The 24,157-nt window shown below is 45.1% G+C and overlaps 1 protein-coding gene across 2 annotated transcripts in view; it reads right to left on the bottom strand.

The window, feature by feature from the left end:
- Positions 1 to 23,258, bottom strand: part of runx2b (RUNX family transcription factor 2b) — a 37,753-nt gene extending 14,495 nt beyond the window's left edge. The window contains exons 1-5 of one of the 2 annotated variants that reach the window (XM_028953073.1): positions 23,143 to 23,258; positions 22,573 to 22,714; positions 5,509 to 5,765; positions 4,759 to 4,915; positions 1,758 to 1,862 (exon numbers count right to left, since the gene is read on the bottom strand). In XM_028953073.1, the coding sequence (XP_028808906.1) occupies positions 1,758 to 1,862; positions 4,759 to 4,915; positions 5,509 to 5,765; positions 22,573 to 22,630 (577 nt within the window). In that variant the 5' untranslated portion in view covers positions 22,631 to 22,714; positions 23,143 to 23,258. Of the gene's footprint in view, positions 1 to 1,757; positions 1,863 to 4,758; positions 4,916 to 5,508; positions 5,766 to 22,572; positions 22,715 to 22,937 lie in introns of both variants that reach the window. The other variant, XM_028953074.1, reaches the window with a different exon arrangement.
- Between the last annotated feature and the right edge of the window lie 899 nt (positions 23,259 to 24,157).

Below are 24,157 nucleotides of genomic sequence, written 5' to 3' on the forward strand. Positions count from 1 at the left end.
TATGAATAGAGCGCAACAGCTGCGTGCCAGACCAGTTGGCACTGACGTATATGGTAGGTTCTTTTCTTTTTCATACAGTTTTATATGGCCTATTAAAAGGAGCTGATGTTAGCACAACCCTACCCTGTGGAGCCTTGAAGTGAAAAAGTTCCGGCGTAAGACCACTGCTTATGTTAAAGTACAATAATGAAGCCATGTCTGCTGTCAAAACTGTCGAGATGGGCAAACTATTTGCTTGCCCCTTACTGTAAAACAATTCACAAACCTCATAAGAAAGTCAACATTCAATGGTAAAATACAAGTGCATTTTTTGTTTTAGTGCACAATTAGGTGTAACTTTATGATTCATTCTTATTGGTCGAGTAGTGGACAACAGTTACAATGTAAAATGTTTATCGACATGACCATGGCCATATAATCATTAAAATCAAATAAAAATCTAATAAAAAACACTTGTCATTATGGGGAACAATAAAATGTACCCAGACTTTGTCATTGCTTTTCTTGTATTTTAAGGGATATGCTGATTGATCCTAAATATCGATACTATCAATACCAAGTTGGTATCAGTAATGGATTATTTCTAGCACAATGGTCTATTTTTCTGTACCACGTTCCAACTGAAAGTAAAGTGCTGGTAGAAATACTAGCACTGTAATAGTCGGATCCGGCTCCATCAGAGTCACTCAGTAAACTGATCTGCGTGCATGAGTCACTTGAGTCAGTATTTCCGGCCAGAGGAACCGCCGGATCCACTGACTTGGGTTAGTAAAGCTAACCCGAATCTCTGAGCGATTCCATCCAGTGGAACCGCCGGATCCACCGAGTCGGGTTAGTAACGCTAACCTGAATCTTTGAGCGATTCCTTCCAGAGGAACCGCAGGATCCACTGAGTCGGATTAGTAACGCTAACCTGAATCTTTGAGCGATTCCTTCCAGAGGAACCGCCGGATCCACTGAGTCGGATTAGTAACGCTAACCTGAATCTTTGAGCGATTCCTTCCAGAGGAACCGCAGGATCCACTGAGTCGGATTAGTAACGCTAACCTGAATCTTTGAGCGATTCCTTCCAGAGGAACCGCCGGATCCACTGAGTCGGATTAGTAACGCTAACCTGAATCTTTGAGCGATTCCTTCCAGAGGAACTGCCGGATCCACTGACTCGGGTTAGTAACGCCAACCCGAATCTCTGAGTGATTCCATCCAGAGGAACCGGGGAGGACTAACCCATCTGTGAACGATTCAGATGGTGCAAAGAAACTGTAAGTTATGTAACTTTTATGGTTTTTTTATGTGCGATTGTAAGATGTATTGATGGGAATTACAATTTAGACATGGTGTAGTTAGGACTCAAAGGATTTGGTTCAATTGAGACTTCAGGTTTGTGACTCATGAGTTATTTCATGGGTCCGGTTCATTAACCCGGGTGAATTATGAATCACACAGCACTAAGAAGTACTGCTCCTCACACATAAAAGTGACTCAGTGACGTCACAGAAAGGGGCGAAACCCAGCCTGTTTGGCACCCTGGGCGAGCACCAACCCCCCCCCCCCCCCCCAGCAGCTCTCATGGCGCAGAAGGACAACACATTTTTTAGTTCTACTTTCCAATTACATCTAGATTTTGTAAAAACTATCAGTATCTGATCAGTATCGGCGATAACAACCTGAATTTTACTAGATATTATCTATGTTAGCCTCTTTTAGCTACGGTTGACAACGTTATACACACATTTTTTTTTTTAGAAGTTACTCACTCCTTGGCTCGCGTGGTCCGTCCACGGTGACTTTGATGGCTCTGTGGTAAGTGGCTACTTGAGGTGGGTTGGTGAACACAGTGATCGTCAGGGTGAAACTTTTCCCTGCAGAGACACACAGAAGCAAAATTAGACGTTGGGCCCAGGCCCAGGACAGCCCTGTGCAAATTCACTGAGGGAACGGGCACTGGAATTATGGTTAGCCGACAATTCCTTCTGCACATGCCCACAGGTTTGGTGGGGGATGAAAAAAGTACTCCGGGTTTATGCGCCTGCCTCAGAGAAGGAGGTTCAAACGTGTGACCTTGGTCCATTCTTTAGTTCTAGACAGAAGCCTTCGGGAGGGAAAGTAGGATTAGCACGGAGGTTTAACCGTTCTCACGTCACGTCTGCAAACGGACCCTCGTGGAGACAGGAAGAAGTGGGTGGGGCACCATGGCAACTGTGTGAACAGCTGGTGGTCTACATGCACTGTTGCCCTCGATGCCACACACTGTAAGGGCAAGACTTGGCTGCGGCTCCTTAAGGACGCCGGGCCTGCTGGGCCTGCATGGATAGCAACCGACAGGGTGATGTTTTAGGCCTAAAGGGATACTCCAGCCTAATTTGTTCCATAATGATGTTTACCATAGACAATCGTTTCAATATGTCTGCCTGAGCGTTGGATAGAGCAGAAAACCTCTTTCGATACGCATTTAAAAAGTCTACTGGCTAGTGCAATTCGAAGAGGATTACCATAAAAAACAACTCAGCCTTCTCAGTATATATATTTTGTGTTTGAAGACAATACATTATAGATCCAGTATATAGAACACGCATGGCTCATTATTTTAAGTTGTATGGGCGATATTTTGTGCAAATGTGCAATATTCATTTTCTGGAACGACACCAAAGACACACTTGTGTCTTTAAAGTAGACACACATTTAGAAACTCAAATGTCGTACTTCAAGTTCATATTCCAACTCGTCACTAGTAACAGAGGGCTGGGTATCAGCCAGGCCTATCTCTAATGTCACTCCCGTGTGAACAAAATCGCTCTGACATACCGCCTGTCTGAAACTGGATACCGTGCACATTACGCTGCCGTACAAGCTGAGCGTACATCGTGCTGGATTCTGTGGTGAACAGCCTATGGTTCTACGGTGGATTCGCCACGGATCTGTGTACGGCCGGCTGTGCAAGCTGGAGAAATAACCGGCGAAATCGACGGGTGAAACACCAAGCATGGGAGCAGCTTGGCTTTTTCTATTCTTAAAATAAAGAGTTAACAAACAACAGAATGCAAAATTATTAAAATTATTACAAGTATTAAGCATACTGATGTAGAATACCTTTTAGAACAGGTTTAGGCAGAAACAATATATGTGCATTTAGCAACCATGATCCTGCGTCCATGATTTTGTCTTTTGAGAATGTATGGTTTAGAGGTCACTACTTTTTCTTTATTAATTAGAAATTTAGTTGTACAAATTAACCCCTGCAAATTAATTGTGTAAGTTTTTGCATAGCGTGGTAAATACTGCGACGGCGGGGTGTGATCTAAAACTGTAGGGCATGGCCCTAGCCAGAGGGGACAATGAGTATGAATTAATTGTTTAAGATTTTGCATACTGTGGTAAATACTGTGACAGTGGGGTGTGATATAAAACTTTAGGGCATGGCCCTAGCCAGAGGGGACAATGAGTATGATGAATCATGCAAAACCAGCTGAGACTGTACGGACACACTGTGCTGAGACAACAAAGCAAGAAAAAAATAAAAGTGCTGTCGATCACAATCATCGGCGCTTTACGCTCCATTGCATGTGATGACAGTTGATCTAGCGCACACACACTCCGCAGCAACCGCTTAACAGACTGTGGTGAATCCTATCTATTGACTTTTCTCCTTCCACGTAAACTGACCGTGCACACACACACACAGAGAGAGAGAGAGAGAGAGAGAGAGAGACACCTCATCAGACAAAGTAAATGAGCGTGCGGCTTAACGTGCAGCATGCTTGTCGGGGTGCTCTGATGTGGTTACTCTAGTATGGCAGCTTGTAACTGATCCAAGTCAGTCAGCAAACAGACGCTGCTTGTTCTGGGACTGTCCTGCATTCTCATTAGCAGCACCCCCCCACAAAAAAAATACGTCTAGGGATGAATTGGAGTAAATAACCACTCAACAAGCAGCAAAACCAAAACGGTGGAACAGGGCTGTAAAAGCACGTGGCCACGCCAACAATGCTAACAAGAGTCCCCTTCCATGGGCCACTTCTGGATCTGACCAATAGTGGGGTACTGTGCAGTGGTTCAGGGCCAGAAGGGCACAATTTGATCTGTGTTTAATTAGTACAAAGGCACTGGCTCGGCCACGCCCACAGTGCCTAACTTCAAAATAAAGGCGTGGTCATTACAGAAACTGAAGCAACAAAAATAATGCCAGAATGTCAGTGACTGTGGCGGTTACCAAAACATGGACCTATACTATAAAAAAAGTAATAAATATGAACAAATACAAAACAATGTTCACTTCACTTAGATATTTTATTTGCTAATTAACATTGAAAAATTACTTTAGGTCCTATGTACGCTCATCTTAACAAACACTTTTTTTATTGCATGTTATTATTGCATAAACGTAAACTAGGGATATGATTTAAAGACTGTATGAAATACTACAACTACTACTGCTAATATTAATAATAAGGAGAAATAGATGAAGAATGGAATACTTTTTTAATGAAAAGATTAGTCTGATTTAGGACATAGAATATATTGCCATTACAGTGCATCCTGGTGTTTGATAGGACTGAGTAGCACAAAATGCGTATTGGTACCAGAACTGTCCACAATCTGGCCACAGGTAGGAAACATGTAGCCAAAAAAAAAGGTTATCTAGTTTTGATGCTGGTTTAAAAAGGTTTAATACTCATGTAATATTGTAAAAGCATTGTAAAAAAAAAAAAAAAAAAACAGCGTAAAGACTATCACTGTGCCATCAGACCCCGGACTGACCTCGTCCACTCCTTCCCACAAAGCGCAGGTCATTAAATCGGGCGACCTGGTTCTTCATGACACCGGAGGCATTCCTCAATTCTGCCGAGTAGTTCTCATCGTTCCCAGCCATCACCGTGACAACCGTCCCGTCAGGAACCTCCCCCAGGGCCACGACCTGGAGAGGAAAGCAGCCTGTAACTGTTGGGCCTGAAACAGGTCTACTTGACCTTAGTGGGAACACGTTCACGTTCCGGTATTTAAAGAAAATATAGCCATGAATTTTGAAAAGAAGAAATTATTTTCTTAAGAAATCAAATCACACGTCATATGCGCTGCCATTTCATTCTTTCCATGTGTGACGAACTGAGTTACAGTCTGATACATGTAATACAATAATGTTACAGCATTGGCACATAATAATACATTATTACAACGTTGAACAAATCTAAAAGTGAATCATTTCAAATACTGCAAACAGTTCAACGATCAGCCTCATTTCCACAGAAAAGAACCATTTTTATTGCGTTCTCGGATTAAATGGTGGCTACACGTTCTTAAAATGCTCGGCCTACACCAGACTTACACCAAGCGCTCATCATTACCAAGCAAAGTGTGACAAAATATGCCAAATTATTGACGAACGTGCCTGCATGTTGCTACTGTATGTTCGATTAGTGTCATAAATTGTCATTGACGAAGACCCAAAGCCACCTGTTCACCTGCAAACAAGTCCGGTTCCTGTTCTTACTCCGAAAGTAAAGTTCGTACCTTGAACGCCACGGGCAGGGTTTTGTTGCACCTCCAGTGCGAGGGCAGCACGGAGCAGAGGAAGTTGGGGCTGTCGGTGCGGACCAGCTCGGCCGGGTGGTCGGCGATGATCTCGGCCATGGAGCGGTTCTCCTGCGAGCGCAGCCGCGGCACCGCGGCGTCCTGCTGCGCGCCGGCGCCGCCCGCGTCGCCCATCTTGACCGGGACCGACTGCAGGCTGCTGGACGGGGGGCTGAACCTCCGGCCGGCGCTGGGATCTACGGGAATACGCATCGCAACGGCGTGAATTACACCCGGGGGAAAAAAGAGAGTTTGTCTCAGCCGCGCTGTCCCGGGAAGTCGGCGTCAAAGGCGCTGGACATACTGAGAAGAAGGGGGAAAAATCCACAAAAGTCGTAAAAGTCCTTTTCTTTTTGTCCCGCAAGGAACACTCGACTCTCCTTTGTCTTAAATGTCCCTAGAAGAGACGGCGAGCTTTGCGCGAAACGTGCGTAAAAAGCGTCTCCAAACGCGCAGCACGAGAACCGCTCGCCGCGAACGGCCGCGCGCTGCTGAGGTCGTAAAAGTTGATAAAAAAAAAAGAAAAGAAAAGAAAAGAAAAGAAAAGCGGGACTGGAACACGTCGGGTCGGCCAAGCGTCTCGTCGCCCCTCCGAGTGCGGTTTGCGCTTTGAAGGCAGGATTCCTCGCGTCGGGGCTTTTTGTGGTTTATATAGCTGCAGCATCGGGAGATCATTATGCTGATGCCACTTAATCACGTGACGTCTGCAGCGGCGCAACGCGGCGCAACGCGGTGCGGTGGTGATTATCTGTAATATTAAATAATAATAATAATTATTATTATTAAAAAAAGTTTTGCATATTTCTTTAATTACTTTTTCGTGATTTTTGAAGTAGTCCCACCCAACACACACACACACACACACACACACATCAACAACCAGTAATTGCCCTTAAGCCACGTGGTACAATTTCCCCACCTAGAGTAATTTGCCAACAACATTATTCACTTCGACAGCTCCAGACCGTCGTAAATCAGAAATGATGGACACACCCAGCACTACACGCGAGAACCAGGCTCGTAAATTTTAAGATGTCTTTCGGATTCTTTCTATGACACACACACACTACAAGTCACACTTTAAATATTATATGCCCACAATAGGTTTACAGTCCTTGTGGCAAAATGTGATCCTTTCCAGAACCTCCAAAAGGCTCAAATATACCTCAAGTTTACATTTAAAGCATTTATCAGACGCCCTTATCCAGAGCGACTTACAATCAGTAGTTACAGGGACAGTCCCCCCCTGGAGACACTCAGGGTTAACTGTCTTGCTCAGGGACACAATGGTAGTAAGTGGGATTTGAACCTGGGTCTTCTGGTTCACAGGCGAGTGTGTTACCCACTAGGCTACTACCACCATTTACCGACAGCCGCACCGACAGCCCCAACTTCCTCTACACCGTTTAAAGTTTACTTTAAGATTAGTTGGATTTGCCTCGTTTCTGCGTGACTCACAGAGTGACACGTGTTGGGCCGGGCCCGACGATTCCCTCGCATGTCAGCGTGACCTCGCTCCGCTTTTCTGCTGCACAACGCGAACAGCCTGAACGTTCGGAAACTTCCCCGCTGGAAGCCCGTTCCAGGCAAGAACTTCCACCTTTCTGGAGGGCCAGGCGAGGAAACGTCCACATCGCTGTCTGAGAAAGGTTTGAGTCACCGAGAGGCACGCTGAGATAATTCCTGGGGGTGAGACATAATGAAAAGACATCTGGAGGAGGCCTTTTTTTTCAGCGCATGTTCTCTCATCAACCGTTTGTTTTTTAATGCGCCCACTTTTAGTTGAACGATGAATGACTTTCCCTGCATGAAAGCACCCACATTTCCATGACTTGCGGAACAGGACTCGCACTTCCCTTTACGTTTGTCCTGCTCGTTGTGAAGATGGCATTTCCACCATCCAGATGCTGTAGATGGCAACCTCTCCCTTCTGATGGGAGAATCTCACTCCCAAACTCCCAAATAGCTGGAGCCAATCAGGCACACTGCCGCCGAGCCTCAGCGGCACGCGGCGGCAGCGCCGGCATCACCCCGCCGCAAAATCATATAATTACATCCTGGCCCTGTCATAATATTTCATAAACACTAAAGCACGCGCGCTGTTGATCCCGTTGAACCGCGCAGAGCAAAGTACGGTTACTTCTGCACGCGCTCCACAGAGCCGCCTTTGTTCTGGTAAGAATGGGGCCTGACCGGCATCTGCCGTCATGGCGGCCAACAGTGACCTGCACTTTACAAGGTCACGACCTCCATTTTTTTTTAAGCCTGATTTTATGTATTGAAAGTGGAAGTGACGTGATTGTCTATGTGAAACACTGCAGCACTTCTGCTTTTAACCATCAGGGGCAGTGGTGGCCTAGTGGTTAAGGAAGCGCCCCCCCCGCAATCAGAAGGTTGCCGGTTCGAATCCCGATCCGCCAAGGTGCCACTGAAGGAAGGGTACTTTGCTCAGTGGCACCTCAGTGGCACCTTGGCGGGGCCGCTTCCTTAACCGCTAGGCCACCACTGCCCCAAAAATACTGCCGGGATTCACACATCCAAAACCTAGTTTGAGACATGGGTTTACTTTCAAGGTCAAAAAAGTGCTTTAATAGAACACATTGTAACCAAATGATGGGTGTATGGATTAGAAATCGGTCCCTTGGGCCTTTGGTGGTCTGTTGTGGCCCTACATAACCAATAAAAAAAAAGCATGCATGCTTTGGTGTTTTCAGGGATCTTTTTGCAGGTGAAAATAACATGCTTTTTGCTTTCCTTTTAAAAGCCAAACGGAACAGGCTGCAGTGAGAATGAAACAGATCTGTCCTCAGCAAAAATTAGTCGGTAGCGCGACATTCATGCCACACATATGGCGATCCACCTGATCTGTGTGCTGAAGTCAGGTGGGCTGCACCACATGCACTTACAATACATTTTACTGCATTGGAAGATATATTAAATCATACGCACATGATCAAATTTTTTTTTTTGCTTTATTAGGGCAGTGGTGGCCTAGTGGTTAAGGAAGTGACCCCGTAATCAGAAGTTTGCCGGTTCGAATCCCGATCCGCCAAGGTGCCAGTGAGGTCCCCTTTAGCAAGGCACCATCCCCACACACTGCTCCTCGGGCGCCTGTCATGGCTGCCCACTGCTCACCAGGGGTGATGGTTAAAAGCAGAGGACACATTTCAATGTGCCACCACATGCTGTGCTGCGGTGTTTCACAAAGACAATCACTTTACTTTCACTAGCAATTAGGCTAGCATTTTGTTAACTGGAATAAAAAAAAAAAGGAACTTATTGATATATGGATATGGATATTGCAATATATTGCATGCATATATTGGAGGGGGCGTCGGTCGGCCTGCTGTGGTTGGCAGAGAGAGGTGAGAATTATTCAGAGAGAAGTGAGAATTATTTGTAAAATTTGCACATAAGTTAGTGCTGATTGTGCGGTATTCATAACAATTTCCTGAGTTGAAGGTCATTGCTATTATCACAAAATGGCAAAATCCTCTTTTGATGATTTCTTTTTTGCAACATTGCACTTTTGTCCTGTGGCTTTTCTCTGAGGTGGACAATCATACATTTTCAGCTCTTGGAAAATGACACAATCACAATTTTCTGTGTGGACAACCCTGGTACCTGTGTTTTTGTGTGGTTCTGGGTGATGACAGCACAGGCTGGGTGTGACGCAATGTGGATTTTCAGCAAAATATTCAGAACAAGCGAAGACGGGCGCTCCGGCCATCAGCCGGCGTTTGCTCAGCGTCACTCAGCAAAGGGCAGATTCAGGACAAGGGGACAGAGCCAGAACACACACGCTACACACACACACACACACACACACACTCGGGGCGTAGACGGGAGGGCCGTCGGAAGGACAGCAGACACGCCCCCAACGCGAGGCCGTGGGTGGATGTGTGGGCATGGCAGTGTGTGGGTGGTGTCCTGAGGGGGCCTACAGCCATAAGCAAAGAAAGCCCCGTGCAGACGTGCATCTGGCAATTGGTTGCGAAGGGGTTGGTTGCGCTTTTCTTTCCCTTCCTTCCTTTCCGTCTCTTACAAGTGAGCGATTGAGTTACGTTCTTCGTCCGCCCAGATCAACTGAGGGGAAAAAAAAATGGCTTCCATCCTCCAGTTTTATGAAAGGTCAGCTCTAATTTTATGATGTGGTAATTAAACTCATAATGGTATTAAATTTGCCCATGCTGAAAACGCATGTTCTCCACAGAATCCGGAAATGATGCCCCAGTGGCTTAACAACTGTGCTTGACTCACTTTACGGCTTTTATTTAATATTAATATTATTATTATTATTATTATTGGTATCAGAAAATGTTTTTTTTTCATTGTTTCACGAGTGGTCCAGTTTATGTGTTTACCGCGTTTGTCACATCTGCATCTACTTTTCTTGGTGCTACAGTATGGCCACCATCTGCTCGCGAAATGTGCGCGGGGGCACGTGAGCACGCCCCTTCATTTCGGTCCCCGCCTGTGCCCCGAGTTTGTGCCACGGCGTTTGATCTCGGTACGATTAAAGGAAGGCCCGTTAATACGGCCCATCGGGGGAAGCTACAGGAATCGTCGGCAGCGAGCTGGAACGCTGACTTCCTGTTTGCTACTGACCACATTTCGCCACCTAATCTGGCCAGGCTTCCACGTCGGGCCTGATATGCGGCCATGTGGATTTGATAATGAACCGTGGCTGAAGTCATGTCCAACGGATGCTGCGACGCGGCCAATCGGCGGGTTCGCGTCGAGTGGCCTTCTACGGAATGAAAAAATGGCGCCAAAATGGGCGCGTCTGCAGGGCCAGACAAGTAGTCCGGGCCGCGTTCGGCTCACAAACCTCACCTCATTAAGCAGGATGACATGAGACAAAGCAGCCCATTGTCGACGGGTGAGGAAAACAAAAGCAGACGTTGCTCACGGGCTGTAACGATATCCAAACGACTCCTTTTGACATTCATAATGTCGGGGATTACGTAACACGTCGCACTCGTGCTGATTTTCTCCTCTCTCTCTCTCTCTCTCTCTCTCCCTGCCTGTCTGCCTCCTTCGTTGCTCAGAAAGGAAAAGTACCGGTGCTTATAAAACTGGACCCGGGTTGTATCACACAGGGTTTTGTTTCTTGATACACTTAAGCCCTTGGAACCTCCATGCTTATACAAATGCATCATTGGTCAGCAAAGAAAAACATTACTCTCTTTCTCTCTCTCTCTCTCTCTCTCTCTCTCTCTCTCTCTCTCTATATATATATATATATATATATATATATATATTAACTTTTTTGACCAATATATATGTATATATTGGTCATCATTGGTCAGCAAAGAAAAAAATTACTCTCTTTCTCTCTCTCTCTCTCTCTCTCTCTCTCTCTCTCTATATATATATATATATATATATATTACTTTTTTGACCAATATATATGTATATATGACCTGCAGGAACTAATATTTTTTACCTCACCCGAAAGACATCCACGACTCATCTCTACCCCTCGATTTGACCTAAGCCCATAATTACTGTTTGTCATTACTGCGTGTGACCTCATTACTGTTTAGGGGGATGATGCTGCAGAACGTGGACTTGCCAGACACCAGTAGCTGAGGTCAGCACGCTGCACACACACGGCAGTCAAAAGCCGTCCTGAACAAATTACTACAACTAAATCTAGATTTGGCATTTGTCTGCATAACCATTTTACACACAATCTGAATGTGTATGTTCACACACACACACACACACACACACACACACACACACACACACACACACACACACACACAGTATATAAAGGAATATATGTGTTTATGTCTCACTTGGGTTGAATGAGATTTTTTTTAATTGTGGAAAAACTAAATGTCCAGGATAAGAAGTCGGAAAAAGGAAATCATTTTGCTGGTGTGTGATGTGGAGTGTTACCCGCAGCATGGCAGTTTTTTCCCTAAAAAAAAAAACAAAAAAATGAGGGCTGGGACAGAGAAGAGGAGGAGGCGGAGGAAGAAAGGGGGTGGGGAACAAAGACAATTTCCTTTTACCTCTTATTGCCATTACTGTCTGCCGCCTTCAGCCTTCGTGGAGGTCCATAATTGAGATCACTTGTATTTAAAAATAGGAGCAGAAAAGGAACTTCTGTGGTTTGGGAGAAGAAGGGGGAGCCAGCGGAGGTGGGTGGGGTGAGGGCGGTGGTTAAAAAAAAAAAAAAAAGGGGGTGGTAGGAGGGTGGGCGGCGGAGGAAAAGCAGGGTGGTAATATGTGATGAAGGCTGCCATTAAATGCCATGCCGCTCGGTCCCCAGCCAGCCACCTCTCAGGTGCTGAAATGACCGCCTACATGTAGGCCGCCTACTGTCACCGCTCTGTGTGTGGCTGGGCGGATGAGTGAGAAGGAAAGTTTTAAGTTTTAAGTTTTAAAACTGGACGTCCTGGACATTTAGTTTTTCCACAATTAAAAAAAATCTCATTCAACCCAAGTTTTTCTGTTCTCAGCCAACCAATTACCTTTGATCTCCAGCGTAATATGTGTGAAACTTATTACGAAATGTTTTTTTTTTCCAAAAAAACCTGCATTCTGTCCATGTTACATTTTACAAGACAGAATTACAGTCTTTTACAGCTGTGATACAAGAAATGTCATTTTTGTCCACAGTGAAAAATAATGTCCATGGTGACATTTCATTCATGTTAATGCTGTTAGAGAGATTCAAGATTTTCAAGATTTATTCGTCACGTGTTATACCAGTACAACATGCAGTGAAAGGCATTGCCAGTTGACATGTCAATTGTCAACGGTAGCACCCGTCATGCATTTTTGGGTTAATCCAGTTAGTCATGCACAAGACTTCCCTTTTTCGCGTATTTTGACCACTGCCGAAAGTCATAAAACCCATCTGTGTACATGACATACAACTATTCTAAACACATGACTTTTTAATATTACTTTTTGTCCAATGAAACTTACATGAAAAAGCAGAATTAAATGCATGTTTGTTACAATGACGACAAAGCATTGGTGACACCTAGCACACCTTGCTCGGGTCTAAAACTAGGACGTCATGTTCTCATCGCAGCCAGTTGCACCATATTGCACTTCAATGTTTCCCAACCCTGGTCCAGGAGGAACGTCTGCCAAAAAGTCTTTACTCCATCCCTACCTCAAGTAGGCTCAGGTGTTTCTTTATGGCCCAATAATGAGTTGGAGAGATGAGTAGGAAAGAAGACTTACTGGAAGCAGGGTTGCGAAAACCCCATCCTTGTGGGAAAGCATGGTAATAAATCCACGATAGACAGTATCCGATTCATGTTTAATAATTCCATAATTATACGAACAACTCAGTGATGGTTGTGTCTTGTATCCTCATCCTGGAAGACACCTCTCCCATTTTAAGGTAAAAGTGATCACTGACCATCAGTAACCATCATTAACCATTAATAACCATGACTGGGAAAAAAGTTTACCCAATCTATAAAACAATCATTCATTCAAGGTCTTCTTTGTCATCTGTGGCCAGAAATGTCTGACAAATAGACAAATAATACAAATATTGTTCAGAACAGCGCAGAATAATTAAGTAGCCTTTTGGGTAACACACTCGCCTATGTACCAGAAGACCCAGGTTCAAACCCCACTTAATACCATTGTGTCCCTGAGCAAGACACTTAACCCTGAGTGTCTCCAGGAGAAGACTGTCCCTGTAACTACTGATTGTAAGTCGCTCTGGAGAAGGGCGTCTGATAAATGCTGTAAATGTAAATTTGTACATTTGTAGAGGAATTGCGTTTAGGTACAACACCAGGAATACTTTCCTTTGACGGATGAATTGGGATCGGAGAGTCTAGAGACTGAGTATTATTGGCTTGGATTCTACACCTCTGTGACTTTCCTTTGGATTAAGAAGGACCCAAAAAAATCACTGAGATGGCCAGATTTCCCTTTCACACTTTTCTCTGTGTATCTCTGAGGTCTACTTTGCCTCTGACATGGTAAGACTTCCATGCTAGTAGAAAAATATTTATAATACATCTGCAAGACATGCAGTTCGTGTGCAGCATCGGCCATTTAGCGCTATTCGGAGTGCCGGGTGAAAAAATGAATGTCGGATTTATGTAGGGGAGGGGACTTCACCTCGTCCCGCAGTCAATTGAGAATGATTAATTGGCCATATAATGGCCAGCCGTGATGGCTAGAGTAACTGGAGGACAACGTGAAGCAGGCAGGCGTCCAGAGCTGGGCTCATGAGGGAGCTATCGCCTATCACTCCGGCTCCTCGCGCGCTTGGCCCGGGCCGCACGGCTTCAGCCGCGGAACCAATGGCAGCCCCCAGGTGTTTGAAGAGGCAGGGGATAAAACAGGGGGGCAGTAAATCAGGCCAGCAGAGCCCCCCATAGAAAAAACGTGGTTGGTGAAGCAGACCCGCTCGACGTCCGCTCAGGCAGGGAAAAGGGAGGCCCGGCATGGCGACGCGCGCACAGCAGTCGACTAAATGAATTACTCCAGGACGTCAAAATGCTCGCAGGACCGGGTGACTTGGCTAGTTGGAGCTTCAATATTTTCAATGCAAATATAGAGTCCACCATTGTCTGGACGAAACCAAATCCACCCTTGAGGAAAACGGGCTTGACCACCCTTTCATTCTTTGAAGGAACGAAGCTGGCGACGGTTATTAGCAAAGTCCAGGAAAAGCGGTAACGGAATACCTAAACAGCTTAACGTCCTTGGTACAACTTGGAGGACGGTTAACACAACAAGACGAATCGGATAGGGGGGAGGAAATGACTGAGCAAAATTGCTTCTGAAAGTAAAGAGTGGAGATATGGTTGCAGAGGAGGGTTTGTCTGGGAGCGCTGGGTAGATCTGGGAGTGTTTCCCTTCGGACTGAGGTCCAGGCTCCAGTCAGCCATAACAGGCAGCTGCCAAATGACTGAACTCCATGACCTAGAAAAAAAAAAAAAAATCCATCCTCTGACTTCATAGAAGTTCTTGTAGCTTCAGGTGAGCAGAAAATACCAGGATCCATATGCCTGATCTGGAAATATCTGGAGCGAGTCAGCCATCGAAGCAGAATACGAGTAAAGTTTTACTGGACGTGGCAGCGGGTACAGATCATGGGCCGACAACCAGCATGGATGGACATAGCGCTACAGATTGTTTCACCAATTGCATCAGTTTTAGGAACAAACAGGCATTTTAACAAAAAAGAGTTGTAAACTAAAATTTTCATTACAACTTACACTGACTGAAGATTCAGTGCCAGTGCAGCGAAGGGCAAGAATTCCTTCAGAAGCCAAGACTGCTCCTGAGATTTGTGATCTTTCATTTACTTTACATTCAGAACGTTAAGTATTTTTCAAGATTCCCCTTTGCAATTATTGGATTGTTCTCCCTCATGACACAGAATTTCATCTGAAATCCACAGAAGACAGTTTACCTAACTTCCCAAATCCCAGTGGGACAATATTTCAATGGAAATCATGCTGTATATGTATATTAGAGTTGCTAGAGAGCTGTTTTTTGTGGGTTTTTTTAACAGCCCACGTCGGCTGATTTTGCTCTTTTCTGCTTGCAAGTGCACTTAAAAATATCCAGTGAATACTTTCAATGATATAAAATTATGTATCCCTTCTGTACATAGAGCAGGCCTATGTACTATACGTTTTTCTCCAAAACATTTATTTAGCCTTTTCAATCAATTGCTCAATAATTTTTTTTTTTTGTGTTTATGAAGTAGGATCTTTCTGTTTCATTAATTCATAACATATAAATCATTGTTATTGGATGCAATTCATATGAGCAATCAATATGCCACAAAACAGGAATCCATCAATCCAATTATGCATTTACAGTAATAAACAATATACTCAAGAGTTCTTAATCTGTTTCATTAAAGTGATTGGAACACGCTGAGAAGCTGGTAAACCGATCTCATTATGTGTAATTACATGTGGTATTACAAAGCAGTACCCTCCGGCTGCTTGGTCTACATCAGGCTCCATTATAATGCATCAGACCGGCTTGTTTTTAACCTCAGAAGGGCCTCGTGCCTGTGCTGGCACACCTTAAACAGCTACCGTTCACAGGCTCGGCTGGCAAAGAGACAGGACCCAATCACTTACGCCGAGGTACCCATTAAAGGGGCTGAGGGGGACGTGGTGCCAGTACACACACACACAAAGTCCTACCGCCCATGAAAATGATTTTGCTGGGTCACATTACAGCAGTAAAACAGCCACTGAAGGACACTTGGGCTATAATTGGGAAGCCCGGTGGAGTGTTTATTTAGTGGTGAACTTAACCGTACTGCCCTTCCCACTCCCAGCAGTCCCAGCAGTGAAACGGGAGAAAGGACCCCCAACACACCCAGACCCGAAAGCAGCACGGCCCAACAAGCCTGCCGGGATCAGACTCATGGCTTCCAGTATTCTGGCAAATTCGAAGGAGGAGGGCATCCCAGGGGACAATCACTTCGTAGTCATGTGAGTTTTGAAGAAGATTTGGAATCAAATTTGTGACAGCTGCAAAATGAAACAAAACGTTGCTAATATCGAACAAAAATGTAAAAAAAGAGCTTGGAATTTTGACAACCTACGTTTTTGCTTACATCTCGCGTCTTGCTCGTGAGACTTTCAATTTCGCTGCTTGATTTTTTTCAGTTTCACTGCTGGCCTTTCAGTCACTCCACCCCGTTTTACGTATATACGCATTGCGAGGAACGAAGCTGTCACTCAAATATCTGCTGCCAATGAGTCGAAGGCCCGCCCACTTGGGAGAACTGTTCCATAAGTCCGTCGGAATCCTCAGGCAACATAAACATAAAATGGGGTAGAGTGACTAAAAAGCCAGCAGTGAAACTGAAAGTCTCACAAGCGAACATGAAAAAGAGCGAGATGTAAGCAAACGTCTTGTTTTCATGGGTTTTTCTGTTTATTAATTAAATCGTGAGGGAGCTTTTATCCTTACACTAGTAAACAATATTGCTTTCATCGAGTTTATATATAACATTTTATCACAATAAAACCCAATTTGTCATGGCCGGGGCGTGGGGACACAGGAGGAGGAGAGCCCAGGGAATTGGCCACTGGGCTGTCCATGGGTGAGACAAAAGAGACAACGAGTCGCGGGCAAAGGGGTGGGTTGGCAACATTCGGTCCAGAAACACTACAGGGAGGGAGTTGGATTGTGATTCCATACTACCAACCCTTGAAATGCTTTATTTCACATTTAGAACACAAATTCGTGTGAGCCTCGCTCTTCGTCTCTCTCTTTTTCTCTCGCTTTTCAAAGGGAAAGTCTGTTTTGAGTTCAAGACTACAGTTATTAGAAGACAATGGATGCCCAGAAAAAGCACGGAAATTTATTTCCTCGCTCTTAAGTTTAAAATTACACTGAGACAGGATTACTGAAATGTCATTTATGGCGTGCATTAAACGTTTGATTGTCCTGTATGGACCTCCTTGTTGTTTTTAGTTTTTATCTGATTTCCCACAGTTGAAATAGTTTTGTGTGTGTGTGTGTGTGTGTGTGTGTGAAGTGCATCTGTTCGCTGGCTTTTGTCATATTTAATGAGATTTAAGCATGCGCTTAAATTGCCTGAGGAAAATGTCTGCTATGTTGTTTGGGCTGAAAATGAGATCAAAATATGCCGCTTGCCCTCCGCATGCACGCATGCACACACATTCATAAAGGAACACATGGCCACAGACGGACGTGTTTGTCGTGACTCAAATTTGCCACTTTGAAGTGTCTTCCTCAGAAAGGACGTGCCCGGCCTCTTAAAATGCCCACTGCAACATGCAAAGAATGTTAATGCCACTCAGACCTCGTCCTCTTCACTGGTTTCTTAGTGGTCATTAGTTCCAGAATGATACAGAAATATAAGCACAGAAATATAAGCACCATCTGAAACAAGTATACTTGTATAATTGTACAAGTACACACACACACACACACACACACACACGCACACTGCTAAAAAAAATAAAGGGAACACAAAAATAAGACACCCTAGATCTGAATGAACGAAATATTCTTATTAAGTATACTTGTTTCAGCCTCATCTATCTTATTAATTTTTTTCAATAATATGAACTTGATAATGAGAACTTGGTATGAAAACTCAATCATTCCTTCGTTCAGTGAGTATCCAGAACTGAATTCTAATTACAGGAAGTCCATCCCAGGACGGTGGCCACGGGGACGGGGACTCAGCCCGTCCACTGCAGTTGCGTCTTATCCTGATTGAATGTTGCATTTTATGACAAATTGTTGATCCAAATGAATCGGTGAAGCAGTCAGAGGCCTGAAAATGCACTACATGCTGCTTCACAAGTAGGCAGTCTAATCATGTAACACTTTATACAGTTTTTGGTCAGTTGTAATGCCATCTATGCCATCTATTGTTTAGAAACAGATATTACCATTTTCTGTTCAGGTCTCTATGGTAACCCTTAATTGGTACTATTTAATTCTGCCATATCATTTATGTAAAATCAATTCTCATCAGTGTTGTTTGTTGGTGCACTTTTGTTGCTCTTTTCCACAGTTGTACATGTTGCTGTTTTTAGATGGACAGTGTATTAAGATTTTTGCCATGAAAAAGGTAAAAAACGTACATTTAGGGGATAATGATAACCATGTCATCTGATAACTGTCAGTGGAGTTTAAAATCCCTGCGGGGACACTAGCATTTGATGTTCTCGATGGCTGTCGAGATCCCCTTTCTGCCATTGTTTTGGACAGCCTTAGTCAAAATCCCTTGGCAACGGCAAAATACAATCTTTCAGCACTCACCCAGAGTCCACTGCTTCAAACTATTCTGCTTCTACTTCAAAGGCAATTAGCAGCTGCACACCGGCGTGTGCTCTGGTGCACATGCGCGCACACACACACACACACACAGACACACACACACACACACACTGCTCAAAAAAATAAAGGGAACACAGAAATAAGACATCCTAGATCTGAATGAATGAAATTTCCTCAATAAATACTTTGTTCTTTACATAGTTGAATGTGCTGACAACAAAATCACACAAAAATTCTGGATGAAATTTACATGTATCGACCCTGGATTTGGGGTCGCACTCAAAGTTAAAGTGGAAAAAAACACTACAGGCTGATCCAACTTTGATGTCCCTAAAAAACAAGTCACAATGAGGCTCAGTAGTGTGTGTGGCCTCCACATGACTGTATGACCTCCCTACAACGCCTGGGCTCCTGATGAGGTGGTGGATGGTCCTGAGGGATCTACTCCCAGACTTGGACTAAAACATCCGCCAACTCCTGGTGTGCTGTGTCATGTGAAACTGATTGTCAATTGACAGTTTGATTGATTGACAGTTTGATTTCACCGAAGTGTGATTGACTTGTGTTGTTTAAGTTTATTCCCTTTATTTTTTGAGCAGTGTACATACAATATATAGGGTTGTCAAATCAGGTGCATCCAGATAAGAACATTTAAACCCACACATATTAACTGAATCAGACTATATTTAAAGTTGCTTGACTGAAATATGAAGTATACCGTAGAAATTTGCACTAAAATGATTATCCAGTTATTTAGTTGAAAGACTGAGATGGATTGTCGGCTGTGTCACGGGTGGGCGAGATGCTGACTCAGGGCCCTCCCGGATCCACTGTAGATTGAAGACAATGAGGATGTCACACATGAAAGTGCAGGGCGGAAGGAGAAGAAGCGCTGGGGACAATGACGCGGACGGCTATAATGTAACAGACGGACTGTGTTTGATGAGCCACACTCTCTTGTGTCACACACGAGGTGATGCCCATTAATTTCCCGACCCACGCTCGCCGCGATTGTCCGCAGCGCTCGACGCGATTGGGTTACCTCGAGAGCCTACAGCGTGGGTGTCGGTGTCCGATACAGTTGTCCCTGTCCTCGGGTGGGCATTTGATCTGTCCCATTTGAAAACTTTTGCCCCTTGTAACAGGGAGTGTGGGCGGGTAATCCGAGTGATTTTTTTCTTTCACTGTTCTTTCATTTCAATTTCCTCCTGTCTTCAATGAGTGTGGAGGGTGATCCGAGGGTTTTGGTTTCTGTATGAGTAAGAGCATTAATCTAATTGGCACCGTGCGACTTTGTCATTCAAACAGGACCAACCCTCAGCATATTGAGGTCACATGTTAACAATAAATAATAATGGTCCTTTTTGCCTTAAAACCAAGTCCACAGAAGTCAGGCCATGGTTGGACATGCTCAAAACCAGGACATGCTTTGCCAGAGACCCAGTGGAAGAAGGTTCTTTGGTCTGATGAGCCCAAAGCTCAGGGTTCCAATGTAGAAAAAGCAAAGCACCACTCCTCTCATTACAAAGTGTGAAACCTGCTGCAGTCGGCAGCGAACCTGGTGGCCCGGAAAACGATTCTGGAGGCCACAGATCCAAAAGCCAGTTTCTGAACAGTTTCTGTGACTCGCTAATGACAACAAGAACGGTCCGACATGAAGAATTATACAAATGTTGCGTTTCATAACTCACACGTTAATCAACATGTTTGGGTTCCTGGCATTAAACTTTGAATAAATAAATTCAATTTATAAAATTAACATAGATTAAAAAAAATACTTTTTTTTTTTTATAGGATAATGTAAATGTCTACATACGGTCTGCTTCCTGTCAAAATATCACTTTATGTTAACTTAATTGGTGCAGCATGATGCAATATAATTGCATAAATGGCTTATAAGGCCTCAGAGTGGATAATAGCTCTGCATTGTCTTAAAAGCTTTTCACTCTAAAGCTCCGGCTTTAAACGTCCAAAATTACTGTAGCAGATCTCATCTCTTCTGTATGCATTTCTACAAGACTAATCTGGCATATTCTAAACTTTCCTCTAAGCTCGAATGTAATGGACCTTAAGTCTTCTTACGCAGCAGTATTTAACTAATTACAGATCTGTGCTTATTTTCAAGTGAGATTTAATACCGCTACGCTGATTTTCATTCGGCATGTGGAATAAAAAAAATTTTAAAAAAAGGAGAGCGAGAAGAGCAGTGTAATATGCGCTGAAGGAGCTATTATCATAATGATGAAACTGAACCTCAGGAATTTGGAAAAAGGGGCCTGTAGCCAGCAGCGTTCCTAAGAAATGTTTACGGCTTGCTTCAGCCTCTCTTGTTTGCATCCAAACGCGGGTCTCGAAGCAGGTCAGCCTCGGTCCTCAAGTCAGACTGTCAAGGCAGGCGCCGTGGCCCAGCAAATGTTACCAAAAATTGCACATTTTACAATATTATAGATCATTCTATATATATATATATATATAAATGAATAGATAGATGAATAGATTGAAAGAGATTAGTGATAAATGGAAATGTACTCATGGACAGATTTAGATTTTGCTGACTCTCTTTACCGGTCTTAATGTGACAAGCATCTACCTGACCACTGGTTGATTACCGCACCACAGACATAGACAGTTCATCCTGGAAGCTAGAACCATTTAGGTTTTTATTCATGACACAATGCAGAAGAAAATAAGAAGCAATATTTTAACTTCTCTGCCACCATTCATGGAATCTGAATAATATGTACGTGTGTTATAAATAGCATAAAAACCACGACAAATCTCACAAAACGTTGCGATGAAATTGAATTGTCACGCACGTCCCTCTTCGAACGTGATGTTTTTAGAGGCTTTTCTTTGCTTCTTCGCCCCGTCTTGGCTCGGTTGTGTATCGATGAAATGGGTGGAGTCTCTCCACAAAACCACAGAGCCACGGTGGGCTCACAAGCCGCCTTATGCAACAGAAGCTGCCCCTTTAGAAACACACTCGGCCTTCTCTCCACACGATCCGGGATTATTTGAAAAGGTTTTGGCACGGAGTCGCCAACATTTACCACTCGGCCCGGTTCCCTTTGATCAGGTTTCTACCCCCCCAACGCTGTCTCTCCCAGTTTTACTAAATGATAATTGCAACCCTGGTTTAATTGCCAATACTGTAGTTATATTTTTGATGATAGAGCTGAAAAAAAGAGTTTACAGAATAAGACCATATGCCACACATGTTGAGAATTAGTCCACTCCCTATTGCCTAAAAAAAAAAAAAACGTCTTTTTTGTAATTAAACCCAAATTGCCTCATTTCAAATCTGAAATCCTCTCTCCCTCTGAGTTGTGCACGTACGAAGATTCCAGTTGTAATTCGCTGATGTGCGTGGTATGCTGACATAGATTCGTTTTAAAGCTCCGCTCTGGTGTCCGTCAGACGCCTGCGCCGAGGAAGCCGAGGTGTTGGAGCGGGGGGTCAAAGAGCGACGCCGAGGCAGATTTGCAGCCGGCAGGGCGCTCTGCCTTGGCCCCAGCCACGCTCCGCCGCCGCTCGAGCACCAGATGCAGACGGAGAGGCCAGAGGTTAACGTGGTAATAGGGGGGTGCTGATTGCTGGAAGTGCTTCGCCTGTTCCTCACTCCCGGGGAGCGCTAACCTTTCACTGCCGGGGGAGCGAAGCTAGTACAGCTGTGTTTGGACACGGAACATGCCAAACCTATTTAAAACGCCCTCTTCCACTTGGACGGGCCCACGGACAGCCGTAAAGCTCTGGATCAGGTAGAACCTTGTTAGGGGGTCCAGCGGAGAGTTGGTTTGGCATAAAATTAAAGGTTGTCAAGATCTGTGTAAAGTTCGCTCGGCAATTACCAAGTTATTAATGCACACAGAATAAACCCACAAACCTGTGCGAATGCATCTCACCACATTTCAGACACAACAATGAAAAACAATAGCGACACCGATCAATACGAAATCATAAAACGTCAGTCAGCGGAAAAATTCCCATTTTTGAATAATCATTCCCACCCCAAAATATCATAGTTCTGTCTCCATGTCTCGTGCTCCACAGGACGGGTTTTTTTTCAACTTGCCGTTTGGACGCACGGAGCTGTCCAAACACGGGGACGTCCGCCCGAACGTTTGTAAACATTAACATGAAGTAAATGATTTTTTTTGGGGGGGGGGGTTTCGGTGGTCTCAGCCCCACCGCCTACAGAATCAGGTCACCTACCCCAGAAGAAGTTCTGCTGACACGGTGTCACCGAGCTGAACAGGCTGTTGGATGCCATCGTCACCGCGTTGGGTAGCTTGCCCGATGCCTTCTGGTTCCTCTGTGGTTTCGATGACCCCTGATGCGCTCTAGCCTAGGCGCACTCACCATGCCAATGGAAACGAAAAGTGGGGGGGGGGGGGGACATCCATAAGAAAATGTTCTTTCTTTTTCGCATCAACAATTTGAAGAACCGCATAAACGAGCAAAAGAGGGAAAAAAGAAATGAAATCAAAGTTCGAAAGTCGACCATCGGCTACAGACACACGCCGCCTTCGTGGATGGTGGGTAAGCCGCAGAGTGCGGTTGAGGCACGCGCTACTTACTAGTTAAACCCACGGGCGACCTGCGACGATTAACTATTTAGGCCCCGGAACAGCGACGGCGTCAACGGGGAGAAGAAAAAAAAAAAAGGGAAAAATCCGGAGCCGGCGCACGTGTGGTTCTGTGGTTGCTCGGGAGTCGAAGCCCGGCGCTCCGCACTCAGACACCCAGCGGCAACCAGCCTTAAAACGCTCTTTTTCTGCTCACCTCCGACACACTGTCACCCAAGGAGGCAGGATCATGAGTCCGTGATGTCACCAAAAGTTGGAGTGGGCCGCCTTGCCCTCTGTGGCTTCTCCTGTCTCTCTCTCTCTCTCTCTCTCCCTCTCTCTGTTTTCCTCCTTGTGGAGAGACGCGTGGTTCGCCTGCTCTTCCTGGCACTCGGAGGAGGGGCGGAGATGATGGTGCAGCTGAGGTCCCATGAGTCATGAGAAGGGGGGGGGGGGGGGGTGTGTATGTGGATGGAGCGTTAACCAGTCTCAGCCACGTTCGCTCGCCCGTCTCCTCCCCGCAGCATATGGAGAGCAGCGGCGGCTGCTTTTTCCTCCTCCCACGTTCCCCTCCTTCTCTCTCCACTCTTCCCTCAACTTTTCTTCTCGTTTGCAGACAGTCGCCCACCGGAGAGCCTGAAGCCCGCGGTGCCTACTGTACGGCTTGCGGTATTAAATGACAGGCCCCGTGAGCACGGTACCTGTTGCGTGTTCTTGCAGGACTATTCGCACTGAGGCCGGTGTGTGTGTGTGTGTGCGTGTGTGTGTGTGTGCGTGGGTTGAGTCGGTCCTTCCACGGATGAGTCGGCCACTCTGTTCTCTAATCGGCTCTCACCACGGCGACAGGCGGGGGCGATTCCTGCAACTGGCTGTAAATCAGGCCGGCCTACCTGTCGCTCTCTCCCCGCATCTCGCCCGCCCCACTCATCACTCTCTCACACCAGAAGGAGACCTCTACCCGGCCGAGGCTCGGGAGCAGCCCTGGGATCAGTGTTCACGGGCGTTCGTCTTAACAGATAAAATATGCATACGGTGGTATCTGCCGGGCACGCGTGGAATGTCAGTTTTATAATGACACCCCCCCCTTCTCATGCTTATTCGTTTAATTAAAACAACCTCTGCCCTAATGGTTTTAAAGCATGCACGTGGGCCACCACTTTCATGCGAGACACAAAGCGAAACGATACACGAACACGGCCAATTGTCACTTTAATGAAATCTGTCAACAAATG

Source organism: Denticeps clupeoides, chromosome 14 (assembly GCF_900700375.1).
Source record: "Denticeps clupeoides chromosome 14, fDenClu1.1, whole genome shotgun sequence".
Taxonomy (NCBI): Eukaryota; Metazoa; Chordata; class Actinopteri; order Clupeiformes; family Denticipitidae; genus Denticeps; species Denticeps clupeoides.